Source organism: Triticum aestivum, chromosome 1B, assembly GCF_018294505.1.
Source record: "Triticum aestivum cultivar Chinese Spring chromosome 1B, IWGSC CS RefSeq v2.1, whole genome shotgun sequence".
In the NCBI taxonomy this organism is placed as follows: domain Eukaryota; kingdom Viridiplantae; phylum Streptophyta; class Magnoliopsida; order Poales; family Poaceae; genus Triticum; species Triticum aestivum.
In genome coordinates, this window is record NC_057795.1 from 173,635,358 (window position 1) to 173,652,894 (window position 17,537).

Sequence of the window (17,537 nt, forward strand, 5' to 3'; positions counted from 1 at the left end):
ATCAAGATCACAAAGCATTGAGACAGACATGAGGTTGTATCCTAAGGACTCGACAAGCATGACTTTGTCCATGTGTCGATCCTTTGAGATCGCAACCTTACCTAGACCCAATACCTGACTTTTGCCTTTGTCAGCAAAGATGATGTGCTTCAGATGTGACGGTGTTAAAGGAGCATCCATCAATAGACTCTTGTCACCCGTCATGTGATTTGTACATCCACTATCTAGAACCCACTCGTTGGCTTTAGGCTGATCATCCTGCAGATGAATTAGTGCAACTTACGATCTCATATACTTCATCAGTGAAGAATATGATATCAAGTTCATCAGATGAATTTCATCAAGCAGTAAAACAGATATTTCAGTATGAGGACGTGTGAAATGAAAGTTCATTTCATCATGATTCGCCTGAGTCCTTTCAGGCATTTTGTCAGGCCTCCAGCAAATTCTTCAGACGTTTAAAGCACATCCGGAGACCTGACCATGCATAAGGGATTAGTTCTTTTTCTTCACCACCCACATCTGAAGGGGTGGCAAAGAGTTCATCACTCTGCGAGCACCATATGAGAATGGTGGCATAGAAGCCAATCCATTTCGTTTCACATAAGAAGGGTTAGGGTAACCATATGAATAAGCAGAGAAATTCTTCGAGGACTTATGAACATAATGATTTGAAGAATAATGTGCATATTCATAGCCCTTAGCTCTACCCTGCGAAACAGAATTGTTAGCACGATGATAGTCATATGAGGACTTTGATCCATTTGAGGAATTTGGTCCACATGAGGAATTTTGTCCGTATGACGACTTGGACCCATATGAAGAATTAGGTCCATATGAAGAGTTTGATCTGGGGTTCCTATTCTTCACAGGTGGTGTCATGAGGACATTCACCTGAAGACTTTCAACATAACTTTTGGGAACCTAGATTTTCTTCATAGGGGAACCGTTCCTGTAGTTAGTCCCAACATATCTAGCAAATACTTCACCATTCTGATTTTTGAACAGTTTATAGTTGGAGTCAAATGACTTATCAGAAGAATGAGGAGATTCACATGTAAAGCCAGATAAGTTGGATGGATCAACTGGAGGTCCCTTCGCAGCAACCCATGAGGTTTTGGGGTACTGCTCAGGCTTCCAATATGTTCTATCAGCATTGAGTTTCCTCTCAAAGGCAATACCCTCTTTCCTAGGGTTTCTGTTGAGGATCTGCTTTTTGAGCACATCACAAAGAGTCTGATGCCCTTTGAGGCTTTTGTACATGCCTGTCGTGTACAATTCCTTCAGCCCTGCATCATTAGTGATACTAGCAATGTCCTCAGATGAGGTATTAGTGATAGCAGAGGCAGGTGAAGAATTTGTAACAGTTGAAGCATTTGAACATTCAGGTGAAGAATTAGCAGATTCACGTTCAATGCACTTTAAGCATGGAGGAACAAATTCTTCTTGAGTAGCGCTGATTTGTTGAGCAAGTAATGAATCACGATCCTTCTAAAGATCTTCATAACTCACTCTTAGCTTCTCAAGATCTTGCTTTCTTTGAAGAAATTCATAAGAAAGCTTCTCATGATCAGATAAGAGAGTGTTATGATGACTTTGAAGGTTGTCAAACTTAGACTGAAGTCTCTGAAGATTTTCAGTTAAGTCTTTAGTGCGGTCCATTTCATCACCCAACATATCATCACTTTTGTCTAGCATGTTTTGAAGTTTTTCAACAGCATTTTGTTGTTTCACAGCAATCTTAGCAAGTTTAGAGTAACTAGGCTTAAGATTTTCATCAGATTCATCCTCACTAGATTCAGAGGAGGGGTATTTTGTTACCTTAGCACCCTTTGCCATGAAGCAATAGGTGGGAGCGTAGTCATCATTGTCTTCGTCAGCCTTGTTGGTGCGGTCAATTTCTTCAGAGTTGAAGATAGACTTGCTGACGAAAGCAGTAGCGAGAGCCAGACTCGCCACACCAGACTCGGACTCCTCAGATGCCTCCTCTTCCTCATGTTCCTCAGATTCAGCTTCAGAGTCCATTTCCTTGCCAATGAATGCCCGAGCCTTCTTGGAGCTGCTCTTCTTGTGAGATGAAGACTTCGAGGATTTTGATGATGAAGATTTTGAAGATTTCTTCTTCTTCTTAGCGTCATCAGAACTGTAATCCTTGTATTTCTTCTTCTTTAATTCCTTTTCCCATTGAGGACAATCCTGAATATAGTGACCAGGTTTCTTGCATTTGTGGCAAAGTCTTCTCTTATAGTCACTTGATGAGGAATCACTGCTTCTTGAGGATTTTCCAAAGCGACCACGTCTTGAGAACTTCTGGAACTTCTTCACGAGCAGTGCTAGCTCCTGGCTCAATTCTTCAGGATCACCGAGGCTACTACCAGAGTCTTCACATTCAGATTCAGACACAGCCTTGGCCTTCAGGGCACGTGTTTTGCCATAGCTTGAACCATAGAGATCTCTCTTTTCAGCAAGCTGGAACTCATGAGTATTTAGCCTCTCGAGGATATCAGCGGGATCTAGTGACTTGTAATCAGCTCGCTCTTGAATCATCAGTGCCAGAGTATCAAATGAGGAATCTAGCGATCTCAGCAATTTCTTCACCACCTCATGGTCGGTGATGTCAGTGGCGCCAAGCGCTTGAAGCTCATTTGAGATGTCAGTGAGGCGATCGAAGGTTTGCTGAACATTTTCATTGTCGAGTCTTTTGAAGCGGTTGAAGAGATTGCGAAGAACGTCAACACGAGAGTCACGTTGAGTTGAGACTCCTTCGTTTACTTTGGAGAGCCTATCCCAGATAAGCTTAGCAGTTTCCAAAGCACTCACTCTACCATACTGTCCTTTACTCAGATGGCCACATATGATATTCTTCGCTTGAGAATCGAGTTGCTTGAATCTCTTCACATCAGCAGCATTCAGAGAAGGTGTGACTGAGGGAACACCATTTTCCACAACGTACCAGAGATCGTTGTCAATTGCTTCAAGATGCATTCGCATCTTATTCTTCCAGTAGGGGTAGTCCGTGCCATCGAAGGTAGGACACCCAGCGGAGACCTTGATCATACCTGCGGTCGACATAACTAGAACTCCAGGTGGTTAAACCAAAATCACACAGAACAAGGGAGTACCTTGCTCTGATACCAATTGAAAGTGCGTTATATCGACTAGAGGGGGGTGAATAGGCGATTTTTATGAATTCTTCACTGAGGAATTTGCCGGTGAGGAAATTCCTTAGCGAAGAACTATTAGCAGCGGAATAAGTACTCAGAAGTAAGCATAACAGGATACAGACATAGTCATCATGATGAAATGAAGACAAGCACAGAGTACAGGAAGCGTAAACACAGGATAACACAAGATGAAGACAAACAGACTGAAGAAATTGAACTGAGGAAATTGAGAAAGTCTTCAGTCAAAGTCTTCAAACACAGATATGAACAATCACTCAACACAGTAATGAGGAAATGAAAGAGTTGAGGAAATAGAACCAGTAAGGTTGGTGAAGACAATGATTTGTTAGACCAGTTCCAACTGCTGTCTCAGTTGTACGTCTGGTTGGAGCGGCTGAGTATTTAAACTCGAGGACACACAGTCCCGGACACCCAGTCGCTGAGCACGCAGCTCAGGACACCAAGTCCTCACCGTATTCTCCTTGAACTAAGGTCACACAGACCTCGTCCAATCACTCATGGTAAGTCTTCAGGCGACTTCCAAACCTTCACAGACTCAGTCACTCGGCGATCCACAAGTCCTCTTGGATGCTCTAGACCATGACACCTAACCGTCTGGAAGAAGCACAGTCTTCAAAGGTAACAAGCGTCGGATCCACGCAGGATCAATCTCTTCAGTGATGCTCAATCACTTTGGGTTTGTAGGTGTTTGGGTTTGGGGTTTTTCCTCACTCGATGATTTTCGCTCAAAGTCCTCGGAGGATGGGTTGCTCTCAAATGACAAGTGTCAGTTTCTCTCGGAGCAGCCAGCCAGCTAGTGGTTGTAGGGGCGGCTATTTATAGCCTAGGGAGCATCCCGACATGATAAGACATAAATGCCCTTGTCTGATATGACCGTTAGGTGGATAAGATATTTTGGGACAGCTGGCGCGTAGCATAGCAACGGTCGGAAATTTGACTATCAAATTCCTCAGGGCTATCATGTTCCTCACTGTGTAGGCAATCCGCACTGGCGAATTCCTAACTCCTCAGTCAGAACAAATTCCTCAGCGACCAGAAGAACTTCGTCTCTGTCACTGAAGAAATTGACTGAACTGTATGAGATTTCCAAAGGCTTCACTCGAAGGGTTTGGTAGGTGTAGAATTTTGAGTTGAGCATCACTTGGAAATTTTTCCTTAGTATTTCCTCGACCCCCTTTAACAGTACGATGTTTCCTATGACTCAAGAAAGAGAAAAACAAAACTATGAAAACTAAAGTCTTCAAGCTTCATATTCCTCGCATGAATATCAAGTCTTCACGATACCACCAATTTCTTCACTTTCAAAGTCTTCATGAAAGTCTTCAGAAATACCAAAATCTTCAGTCGAAGATATTCATTTTTAGGGGTCGACTTTCCCTCTAAATATCAAACTCCTCATAGACTTATAGACCTGTGTAGACTCACAAACACATTAGTCCCTTAACCTATAAGTCTTCAATACACCAAAATCACTAAGGGGCACTAGATGCACTTACAGTTGTTAAGTGCCCCTGCTGGTTTCAGTTAAGGTTGTTAAGTACTCCTACTGCTTTTATAGTTTGTCGTGTTTCTTCAGTCCTGCCTTTCTCCAGCCGCCAAAACCAAACCAGCATCGGCGGGGCCACCTGCTTCCGCCTCCCACGGTTGGCTATGCCTCAGCGCATGCATTGCCGCCCCACCGTATCCTAAATCATTAACACCGACGTCCGAGGCCTTGTCGTCATCCTCTGCCCGCTTTGGTGCGCTCGCCGCGGTGCCTCCCTCTCGCGTTGTCAACATGGTCAACAAACAACAGGAATCGGCAGAAGTACGTGGAGAGGATGACAGTAGGGGCCCACCATGTCAGCGCATGGAAAAAGAAAATGCTTTCTCCTAGTGGTTTCCTGACATCTGGGACCCCCAACATTGTGAGTGTATATAGTCAATAGACAAGAGAACAACACAAGATCGGCTGACACCTGGGACGTAGCTGCTCGAGCAGTATTTTTTTTGTTATTGTTGAGACGGAGTAGGGTTTCAACTGGGTTGTGGCCCATCTAGCCCAGGCTTATATTTTATGTTCACCATATGAGTAGTCCAGCTATTTTTCTTTGTGAAAATGAGCCCAGTTTATTTTTTCTGAAGAATACCCAATCGAGGCCTACTCTTTTCTACGCCCTGATGGGCTCCAACTCTTTCAAGACGCCTGCAAATCTTGAAAGTAATATGAAATTCGTTGTAAATATAAAAACAAGTGACAAATTGGCAATTACTTTATAATTTTTGAATTTTTTTTACATTTTCAGATTCCTATTTTACTGGGCTTTAACCTAATTTAAATATATCTTCAAAGTCCTTTAAATCTGGCTCGACATTTCAGTATTAAAAATAGTTTAGAACCCACAGAAATATGTGAAAATTTGTTTAAATTTTTAACCCTAGCCCTGGCAAAAAAACGGACTGCAATAAATGAACCCAGCACCGGCGGGACCGCCTGTTCCCGCCTCCCGTGGCCGGCTGTGTGCCGCACAGGCCTCACCACCCCCTACTACTCCCACCGCTGGCCAGGGCATCCCTCTACTCACCCACACCCCCTGTTATTCTGCGGCGACGGTAGCCTCACACCGCAGTCGAACCAGTGAACCCTTGTACTCCTCTCCGCGCGGGCTTCCACTGCCGCGTCTTCTCTGGCTCCGTGTCGTCCCCTTCCTAGGCCTCACCGTCATCCACCGCCCTGCTGCTCTCAGCGCGGCGTGTCAACGTGGTCAAGGAACGACTTCCATCGGAAGAGTACTGTATGTGCAGAGGCTAACAGTTGGGTCCACGGCCGCAACAAGGAAGTGCCTCCTTATTACGCGAAAAATAATGATTCCTCCACCTGACAGCAGGGACCCACCGGACGGGCCACCGTATTTCGCAAAAAAAAACATTTCCTCCCTGACAGCTGGGACCTACCAGCTACATCTTCGCACGCAAGGAAGTGCGTCCATATTACGGGCAAAAAAAACGATTCACCCCCTGACTACTAGGACCCACCAGCTACATCTTCGCACGCAAGGAAGTGCCTGACAGTCAGGACCCACCTGGTCGAAGCGTATGTAGCGTTGTCATTCTGGTCGCGAATGTGTACGTACATACTGGTCGATGTAGAGGCGTGCACGTGTCATAGTAGAGGCGCGCACGTAGCATGTACACGTACGTACAGTGGCCAGGGTGCAAGAAAGAAAATATGGCCACGTACGGACATACGGGCGGGGTCTCGAACGCCTACTCGTGCATACGTATGGCCAGGGCTCGTGTACATGGCTAGGTTGGAACGGAGAAACACCATAGTCATCATGTTCATGGGGAGCCAACCGGCTGGGTCGGAATGGAATGTGTCGTCATGTTCATCAGGAGGGCTTGGACGGAACAGCCGATGGAAATGAGGCCTGGCGTACCGCAGAATGGAGGAAACGGCCTTGTGTTCGCCCGGCCAAGGTCGAAACAGGATCCTATTCATCGGGAGTGGTTTGGCATACCGTAAAACGGAGGAAACGGACTTCTGTTGGACCTCCTACAGTCGAAACAGGGTCCTGTTGATTGGGAGGGGTGTGGCGTACTGCAAAACAGAGGAAACGGACTTGTGTTGGACCGCTATGGTCGAAACGGGGGTCCTGTTCATTGGGAGGGGTGTGGCGTACCGCAAAATGGGACTCCACGAGATAGTGTTCATCTCCACCGTCGACCTCCTCCAGCCTCTATGGGATACTGTTCATCCACTGTGGACCTCCTCCAGCCTCCACCTGCGACTGTTCATCAACGGGCTCCTGTTCATCCAGCCTCCATCGCTCCTCCACTGGCTATTGTTCAACCACCCCTCCACGGTCTACTGTTCATCCAGCCCTCCACCGACTACTGTTTAACCAGCCCTCCATGGGGTCGTCCTATTCATCCAGCCCTCCACGAGGTCCTGTTCATCCACCCCAACCGGCTCGATCGGGGTCATGTTCATCCAGAGGCAACACCATGGGGTCCTGTTCATCCACCCCCACCGGGAACTGTTCATCCAACCCCCCCCCCCCAACAACTCTCACTGTTCATCAAGGTAAGGAGGCAGCAGGATTCGATCGGCTTTAGTTAGTAGCAGTAGCGAAGGAATCACTCGGGTTCAGTTAACAGCAAGGGATCGATCGCTCGGGTTCAGTAACGTAGCCAGTGCAATCGCTCGGGTTCAGTTAGAGCCCAACGCCTCGCTTGGGTTCAATTAGAGCCTAACGCCTCGCACACACGTGTGTACGTGTACGAGAGAAACACGCATCGCTCGGCCCTCAACCACCCACCGTAACCGGGAACTCCCCAAAATTTTCCTCGCCCTCGCTTCTACCACGGTTTTTTTCATCATGGATGGCCCAAAGAATGTCATGCAGCTGCGTCTCCGGCCCGTCCAGGACGAAAATCCCATTTTCTGTCATGATTTTTTGTCATAGAAGTAGGAGCCCACCACATCTATGATGATACCAGGTTTTGTCACAATTATTGTAATAGAAGTGTCATAAGCATGACAGAAATTTTTTCTTTCGGCCCAAAATGTCACGGATGTGTCTTTTTTTTGTAGTGTAAGTGGGAATTCTGCTTGTACATCAAAAACCTGAAACCCAAGTTATTCCAGATGAGTCCACCATACCTACCTATATGCGGTATTACCCTGCCGTCCTAAGTAAATTTGCATGTGCCACCTCTAAAAACTTCAAATAAATATCCTTTTTGTGTGCATGGATTGTTCATAGAGCGACAGGAGGTAGTTGGTATCTTCCATGCTAAGCGGGTTATTCTCAGGATGGGTGTTTATTCACTCACCATTGCACTAGAAAAGGGCGGTAATAGGGATTCCCAGTCCCAAATTGCAAAAAGAACTTATCAATAATCAAACAAAAACTCCTATGGAGTAATAACCTTTACTTTATCGCTCAGGAACCTCTACTAATGTGTTTAGCATGGAAGATATTGATAACTGATGGTCGTAAAGTAAACGAGAAGGGTGCATGTCTCAAATTTCATTTACCTCTGTTTTAAAAACTTGAGCTTTGGCACCTCTGCAAATCACTGCTTCCCTCTGTGAAGTGACTATCTATTTACTTTTATGTTGTGTCATCACCTTCTGAAATAAGCGCCAAAACCTGAGAGCACTGCTGTCATGCTGATGCATTCTATATAGCTAATGTTGGGTGCATCATGACTAGATCTTTTCTACCATGAATTACAATGTTTAGTCGCTGCTTGAACTTTGGGGGTGCTCTACATTTATGTTTTACGGTCTCAGAAAGGGCTAGCGAGATACCACTATTGTCATATTGTATCATGGTTGTTTTAACAACATGTTGTTGTTTGAGATATCTTATTATTGCTTGCTAGTTGATTATGTCATTGATATGAGTTAATATAATTTTTAAGAGTTATTGTCGACATGGTTAGTTATAATCTTTGCTGAAAACATGGGTGTTGTTGAAGCTTATTTATGGAAACAAGAGCAAAAGAGTTTATAAAACTTTTTCTTTTTCACTTTCAGTTTATCAACTGAATTGCTTGAGGACAAGGAAAGGTTTAAGCTTGGGGGAGTTGATACATCTCCGTCGTATCTACTTTTCCTAACGCTTTTCCTCTTATTTTGAACTCTAGTTTGCATGATTTGAATGAAACTAACCCGGACTGATGTTTTTTTAGCAGAACTACCATGGTGTTGTTTTTGTGCAGAAATAAAAGTTCTTGGAATGGAACGAAACTTTGCGAGGATTTTTTATACAATAAAAGAGAATTTCTGGAGCCAAGAACCACCGGAGGGGGCTCCTGGGTGGGCACAACCCACCAGGGCGCGCCACCCCCTCCAGGCGCGACCAGGTGGGTTGTCCCCACCCGGTGGCCCCACAGACCCTGAAACTGACGCTATAAAATCACATATTTTCAGAAAAAATGAGGGAGAAAGAATTATCGTGTTTCACGAGACGGAGCCCCCGCCGTCTCCTGTTCTTCATCGGGAGGCCACATCTAGAGTCCGTTTGGGGCTCCGGAGAGGAGGGATCTTCAATCTTCGTCATCACCAAGCCTTCTCCATCGCCAATTCATGATGCTCCCCACCGGGAGTGAGTAATTCCTTCATAGGCTCGCTAGTCGGTGAGGAATTGGATGAGATTCATCATGTAATCGAGTTAGTTTTGTTAAGGCCTGATCTCTAATATACATTTTGTTCTGAGATTGATGTTGCTATGACTTCGCCATACTTAATGCTTGTCACTTTGGGCTCGGGTGCCATGATTTCAGATCTGAATCGTTTATGTTATCACCATTATATCCATGTTCTAGATCCGATCATGCAAGTTATAGTCACCTACTGCGAGTTATGATCCGGCAACCCCGGAGTGAGAATAGTTGGGACCACTCCCGGTGATGACCGTAGTTTGAGGAGTTCATGTATTCACCGTGCGCTAATGCTTTGTTCCGATACTCTGTTAAAAGAAGGCCTTAATATCCCTTAGTTTCCAATAGGACCCTGCTGCCACGGAAGGGTAGGACAAAAGATGTCATGCAAGTTCTTTCCATAAGCACGTATGACTATTTACGGAATACATGTCTACATTATACTCCCTACATTCCAAAATACATGACCCAACCTTGTACTAACTTTGTACTAAAGTTAATATAAAGTTGAGTCATCTATTTTGGAACGGGGGGAGTATCTATGAACTGGAGCTAGTGCCGCATCGCCCTACGTTATGACTTTCTCATGATGAATATCATCCAATGAATCACCGATCCAATGCCTACGAATTTACCTTATATTGTTCTTGCTAAGGTACTACTACTGCTACTGCTATCGTTACTGCTACAAAACCATTGCTATCACTGCTTACCGTTACTGTTGCTGCTACCATTACTATCCAAACTATCATATTACTGTGCTACTGATCACTTTGCTCCAGAAAATTAATCTCCAGGTGCGATTGAATTGACAACTCAGCTGCTAATATTTGCAAATGTTCTTTGGCTCCCCTTGTGTCGAATCTATAAATTTGGGTTGAATACTCTACCCTCAAAAATTGTTGCGATCCCATATACTTGTGGGTTATCACTAGGTCTCCAATTTCTAACAATATCGATGCAAAAACCAAATGAGAGTCGTGGTGAGTGGTCCAGAGGTTCAGCACCATCAAGCAGTTAGTCTCCACTATGACTTTTGCGGAGCCCTTGAGCTTTGCAAAAATCAATCCATCACGCATGGCTAGTGTCTCAACAATCATCGAATCAAATATCACCATCATGGGGCTTGCGCCACACACCAAGTAGGGTTGTTGGCGAGCGAGCAATAGCACTAGCACCATCCTTATTTATGTCAATGCTAATTCAGTATCGGAGTCGGCTTTTATCCAGCCTTGTTTTGGAGGGTGTCACCCATAACACGACAGAACAAATCAAAGGGCAAGGTATATCAATATAGGCAGATCCGCCCCAATGTGCTGACAGAGTACACTGGACCAGGATGGTCTTCTTAATGTGTCCATTTATTCCATGAATCACATAATAGAAATAACCTTAGCTTCTTCATGTTCTGTGAAAGAACGTCTACCACATAAAATATCTTGTGACCATGGATCTAGATGAAGTCTCGGTAAAGAAAAATCAAACCAAACTTCAGCTTGGCAAGTGAGCAATGGATCAATAGTTTTCATTCATTGTTAGGCATACTTCGCATATGCTTAAAGGTTGTATTTGATGGTGTTTTAGAGTGCATCCATCCGAAAAAATCCTTCTAATCGCACGCCATCGAAACACACATATTGTAGGCGTTACCTTGAGCTTCCATAAGGATGGCCAGATATGCTTATCTGTCTGTGAGTTTTCAATCACCGTCCCTTCATCCGGAGCATGCAACTCTTTTTGATTCATCATAGCACATGATACGGAAAATCCCATGGACATCACCATGTCAAGTGCCCATCATCAAGAAAGACGCACAACATATACTCCATACATGTAAAGGTGAATCTTCTTCTTTACGTGTGTTTACTTGGCACTCTCAAAGATGGTATACTGCTTGACCCTCCTCCCTTGTGCATGTATAGGTAAGCGGTGCATCACATGTGTTGAGGAGGACTTCAAACACAAGAGTATGACTACACCGTCCAAGAGGGGAGCGTGAAAGCGATGACGGAAGAAGAGGGAGCAATGGAGGTAGGGGTGCAAATTTTGCACTCCCGGAAAGTCGGGTGAGCGCCTGCCCACTCCCCAACCTTCTGTTGCCACCAGACTATCTATTAGAGAGGGCTAGACCTAGGCGCCACCGAAGCATGCACTACCGGACTACCCGGTCCACCTTGACTAGACTATCCAATACCATTATCTATGTGCACTTTGGGAGGGGGGTGACCCATGTATCCCCTCTCTCACCCCTCACTCATCCCTTCATTGGTGAAACTATATATACACCCCCCCCAGATCTAGGGTTAGCAAAGATTAGAGACAAGAGCGCTTTTTCCATCTACCCCCTAGTGGGATTCCTCCATTGGATATGGCTCCTCACAGAGAACAAGACCTCATGAGGGAGAAGACTCCGAGGAGTATCAAGGCCACCTATTGGTGAATATTCCTCTAGGAATATCAAGCCCTCATTGTCTTAGGACTTGCGGAAGAACCTATCGTGTTCCATATATCTCTCTTGGACGATTTGGATCAAGAATATGTCTATGTGCATATTTTGTTGCATCTATGTGTGTTGATTTGTGTGTTTCCCTTGTGTCTCCTCTCGATTTCCTCCGTGTTACTTCTCAATGCACGTCCAATTCGTGAAGATCAGGCAACCTATAAGTTTTTCCATACATCAGCATGATACACTTATTTTGTAGAGTAATCACCCGATTAGCCCAAACTTAGAAAACATCTCCAAGACTGGTACACAAAGGAATGTTGAGTATGGCATCTACATCTACTAGTAAGAATATGACACAAACAAGCTCAGTATGACATGTCCAGTTGGTCTCAGCAATCAACTCGATGACCCATTGGATTGGACAATTTTTTTTTTGAGAGTACGCCAACGGCGTACCATAATTTTATAGAAGAGAGAGTTAACATAATTACAAGAAACTTTAAAGGGATGCGAACATCCCCTCAAGTTAAAACCCACTCAACACCTAGCTATCCAAAGGGCTATTCCCTCACGAATCGTTGAAGGCCACCAACTCCAACACCTTCCCGTCGCCATCCCGCAATCTCTTCTAAGATGAAGCATCGAAGACCATATGTTGTTTTGACTTCGTTCGTCCGGTTGAACACACGTGCATTGCGTTGCTTCCAGAGTGCCCGAGCCATAATGATGGTAAGAGTATCGAAACCACGCGGGTCTCCGGAAAACCTTCCTCACACGCAGCCACCAATTGATAAACGTGTCATGCTGATTTGCCCTTTGCACGTCCAGGTTTAGCATGCCTAGGCAACATTCCCAAACCTCTCATGCGTACATGCACCATACCAAAATGTGGTCGACGTTATCTTCATCTTGCAAACATGTATAACAAGGGGAGGGCTGGTCTTGCAGACCGTGCCTCGCACGCCTGTCCGAAGTCCATACGCGATACTGAGCGGCCAACTAGGTAAAAAGCTTGCACTTGAGGGGCGCCCAACTCCTCCAGATGCAAGTGGCGAATGGTGATCGAGTATGGCCCAGGCAGAGCCTCTAATAAGTCGAGTGAGCAGTGTAAGAGCCAGATGTATCACTAGGCCACAAGAAGATGTCTGTGCTCAGAGTGTCTCTATGAACTGTGTTGATGACATGGCTTAGTTGCATCAACTGCATGTGCGCCGTAAAGGTCAGATCTCCAGCCACATCTTGCGTAATTGGATTGGACAATTAGCCGATCATAGCATAGGAGACGTCCAAACAGTCCCCAGAGTGAATTTGCTGTTCCAGTCCGAGATTGTGGACCAGAACTTCCCGTCCTATAATTATTGTTCGTCATGTGAGGCAAGCAGTCTAAGGTGTTGCGTTTTTGCATAAAATCAGTTGCTCGGAAGTAACGACTATTCATTACTTTGTCGCAAAGAGACGTCGGTTGCGTCATGAATCTTTAGCCATGTTTCTTGGGTAAAGCTAAGGTTGAAAGTTTCTAATTCTCGAAAGCTTAAGCCATCATTACTTTTGGAGCTGTGAGTGTGTCCTAGGACAACAAATGAAGGGATCTTCTATCTAAAGAACTACTCCACTGATACTTAGCCACAACAGAAGTAATACTCTTACAAACCTTCTTAGAAAGTCGAAAGCAACTCGGGCCGAAAGCCGGAATAGCTTGGATCATGCAGTATATGATTTCAAGATTAAGGGAAATAGTAAATGCAAGGAATACGATACTAGGCGATGGAGAACTAGCCGGAAACAATGTACAACCACAACCAATAGGAACCCTCCACGCGCTATAATTACCTCCAACAAATTTGTGGGCAACCAAACATGATGCAAAAACATGACCCAAAGCGTACGTTAACCCAACGAGGTTGCACTTGACCACAAATGCAAGAGGCCCAATGTCGATGCAAGCATCCAAGCACACTCTTAATGGACGGACTCCCATGCTTGAAATGCAAGACCCGGACCAACGCTCGTTGCTTAACGTGGATGCTTTCTCGACAAAGGGGACCTACGACGCCCTTGCGGCACATTTGGGACGCTAGAGTGCCCAGCAGGGTCCGGGTGTTTGGTTGGCTGTTCTATCTAGACGGACTAAACACTCGGGCAAACCTCCACCGCGAGACCATCCTCGACTCCCCATCATGCCCCTGATGCCACGCTGCGCCGAAAAACAGGGCTCACCTGTTTTTCAGCTGTCCAGCCTCCGCTGCTATCCGTTACCGTTTTCATCACTACCGGAGTTGTGGTCCTCATCATGCCGACCGGGGCTGCCCACTTCTGTCTGGCCATTGGTTCTCCTTCTAGTCTTGTGGAAGGTTTGGGATGCTTGAAACGCGGCTACTTTTAGAGATGAACACCTCTCTCCCGCTGATTTAATCCGCTCTATAATCTCGGACCTCACTATATATAAGCAATGAACCAGTGACAAACCCGGTGTGATTGGAATCCCAGTGTTCACAAGATATCAACAATAAACTGAGATTGGAATACAAGATTTCCCTGCTCCAAAGATCGTAAGAACATTTCTCTGAAAACCCTACGAATCAAAGGGGTAGAAGCAATTGCATGGAGCCACGAGGCAGCCCTGAACACATATATGAGGAAGGTCTACGTTTTCTCAACACAGAAACAGAAGCCCAACCAGCAAAACAATCTCCCCAGCAGATGATACTCACAAAACTAGCATTTTACCAGCAGGGCCATCTTACAGTTTCACAGCATATGCATGTGTGTCGCAAAATTGTAAAACCATTGTCTAGACGGAAAGGACACGGAAACTGTACACCAGGAAACTATCATGCAACACATAAGACACACAAGCATGGCAGTACAGATATATAAACCATGACAAGCTGGCTCTGTTCTAATTCTGTAGCATGGTTCAACTGCCATCACCAAGAGCTTGTACTTTCTTCTCGAGCTCAGGTTTGTTGGCGCCGACGAGCTTGTCGATCTGCTGGCCGTTTTTGAGGAAGAAGAACGTCGGGGTTGCACGGATGTCCCATGTTGAGCTGAAATCCTGCAGATCATCATAAGGTGAATTACTAAGGTGGGTCAACACTGGAAGCATCAGAACAACCCGCTGTTAATCACAGAGTTATCAACCAAACATGTTATTCACGGAGCTATCAGGATGACAAAAACACTCCACCACACTCCATACAATTGACAGTAACAAATACTCCCTCTCTAACTTAATATAACACGTTTTTTTGACACTGTCATGGACTCTAAAAACGTCTTGTAAGTTACAAAGGGAGTATTTATCTGTTTGCATACTTCTTCGAAACAGGAAATGGCAAGATGAGAAGTTTTGGTACTGCATAATTTGAAGTTCGGCTGAAAGGTTTGTGAGTTAACAAAGCAGCGGTAAATATTCAGGGTTTTAACAGTAATGGTTATAGAAACTGACTTAGATGTTCAACTGGACTTTTTAGGGTCATGTAACCTGTACTGAATAAATAATTCAAACAAATGGAAGATGGAATTACCATTAGGTCATCAACATCAATTGTCAAGAACATGAGTTGAGGATAAGTCTTGGACATCTCGGCATAAACAGGTGCAATGACACGGCATGGCCCACACCACGAAGCACTGAAGTTTGCTACAACCTACAAAAGAAATCGACGAGTACATCAGATGCAACTCCAGAAACTGCATCAAGAATTGTTAGTTGTTCACATATCTTGCTACTGGACTTCTCAGCCAAAAATAAAATGGTCAACATAAACACTGGGCTTACAGCGTATGGTTTTCATGTTCTATCATAAAAACAACAACTACCCGTGTATATTCCAGGATTTCAGTGGAAGAACAGTTACAGGGAAACTCCCTCTGCTAAGGAAAACATCCCCTGAACAGAATTTCTTTTGTGAGAAATAGTTTAGTTAACCTGTCCATGATTTCAAGTGCACAACTAAGAAAATAAACAAGCTCATAACCACCTTCATGTGTACACTTTCTGCTTGGGCAGATGGTTATACTATCTGCTTAGGTCTCTCGTAGAAATTTCTGTTTCATTTCCACATTCTCATCAATGTGTTCTCTTGCAGGAACGGACTTATTTTACAGGCTAACAAGGGGCGTGGTGGAATTAGTGTGTGGAGACAGACTTCTTAGACCTATTCTCATTTCATATATGATGTAACTGATAGACATAAACACCAAGTAGTTTATACCAAACACTATAAGAAGCAAAGGATATCTGTAATCCACTGTAACAAATTGCTAGTTTGCTTACAATTTTCCCATCCTTGTTTGCTTCTTCAATCTTCTGGTCCCAGTCCTCTTTGGTTGTTATGACATGCACATTTCCACCTTTGAAATCAAGCTTTTCTTCCACAATGCTACGACCCTGACCAAAAGAGGACAGAAGGATTACATAAAAATTACTTGGGAGTTCAAGAACAAAACACATATACGGTAAGGCTGGTCACAATGGGGAGGAACTTAGGAGTAACATCACACACTCCAATACAACTTTGCTTATGTGGCACATATTTAATGAAGAGAGAGGTGCTTGTGGTAACTAGCTAAGTTACCGGAACATCACACACTCCAAGAAACAATGAGTCTATAACCTAATAAATACATCGTTGCATGACACTACATAGATGTTCCTACCCACTATGGAGATAGTAACATAGTCTAGGGAAGTGTGTAAGTTACTAGCTTATGTTCTTGCCCATTGTGACCAGCCTAACAGACACGGACTCACCTTGCCCACACAGCCCCCCATCGTGAACTTCAGTGAAAGGCCCCCTGGTTCCTGAAGGCCTAAACAATAGTAAACATGGTCTATCAGAAGGAAACTGTGTTTATAAATTGTGACACTAAAAACAATATGGAGACGTTGCACGAACAATAATTTCAGCAAGGTATTTACTCCATAATGGACATAGCAGTATAAGGAGAGTATTTTTCTCCCAGCTGGATGCGAGGAACTACCGCTACGTCGCTTTGCAGTTGTAATGAGCTACGCTGGCCGTGTGCGCATCTCCGGATGCAGAGGCCGGAATTCTTCCATAATCTAAAAAAGAACCGGGCAAGAACCTGAACCTGATTTAAACTTAAAAAAAGCATAATAACCTAGGAGCTGGGGGGAAAGAAAGCATCCCCACACAGGCACCCGCACACAAAAATCCAGTTGTCTCCGCTCCCTTGCGGATCAAGAATCCATGAAGAAGAATATCGCAGGCATACAATTCGCGGCCAAGAACTGCATCGGACAAATCGAAGCCGACCAGATCAGCGAGAGGATTTACCTGGGATCGGAAGCGGGGATTTTGGCGCCAAGGAGCCCAGAAGCCGCGGGGCGAGGGGGCGAGGTGAGGTCGGAGGAGACGGAGAAGATAAGCCTGGCGGATCTCCTGGCGGGCAATTAAGAGGTTCTTTAACTGGGTTGGATTGATTGATTAACGTAACGAAAATACTAACGCCCACACGTGTGGGCGTTACCCAACTCGCCCACACGTCCGGATCGCCATTCACTGTCTTTTGCACGAATCTTGACACGGAAAGATGGATTTGGTGTGCCACGTAGGACGGGGCTGGTGTGTGGGCGTTGGAGATTTTGCCCACACGCCCGCACCACGCTGTTTGCCAGCTGCGTTGTATGGGCGAACTGCTTTTCGCCCACACAGCCACCACCTAGGTCATGCGCGTGTGGACGAACTGCTTTTCGCCCACACGACACTCCTATCTTGTGGATGGCA

The 17,537-nt window shown here is 45.0% G+C and overlaps 1 protein-coding gene across 1 annotated transcript; it reads right to left on the bottom strand.

Annotated features, from left to right (window-relative positions):
- Positions 1–14,485: 14,485 nt before the first annotated feature.
- Positions 14,486–17,315, bottom strand: LOC543423 (thioredoxin H4-2). Its single transcript, XM_044535612.1, has 5 exons — positions 17,088–17,315; positions 16,541–16,599; positions 16,064–16,177; positions 15,312–15,434; positions 14,486–14,839 (listed from the first exon to the last, which is right to left on the bottom strand). The coding sequence occupies exons 2-5, from the start codon at positions 16,559–16,561 to the stop codon at positions 14,702–14,704; spliced, it is 396 nt and encodes a 131-aa protein (XP_044391547.1). The 5' UTR covers positions 16,562–16,599; positions 17,088–17,315; the 3' UTR covers positions 14,486–14,701.
- Positions 17,316–17,537: the final 222 nt, after the last annotated feature.

Excerpts from the sequence above, each read along its gene's own strand:
- LOC543423 (XM_044535612.1), bottom strand. The coding sequence starts at position 16,561 with ATGGGGGGCTGTGTGGGCAAG. Across the intron at positions 16,178-16,540 it reads TGGGGGGCTGTGTGGGCAAG|GGTCGTAGCATTGTGGAAGA; the intron begins GTGAGTCCGTGT and ends TCTTTTGGTCAG. Across the intron at positions 14,840-15,311 it reads TTGATGTTGATGACCTAATG|GATTTCAGCTCAACATGGGA; the intron begins GTAATTCCATCT and ends GATGATCTGCAG.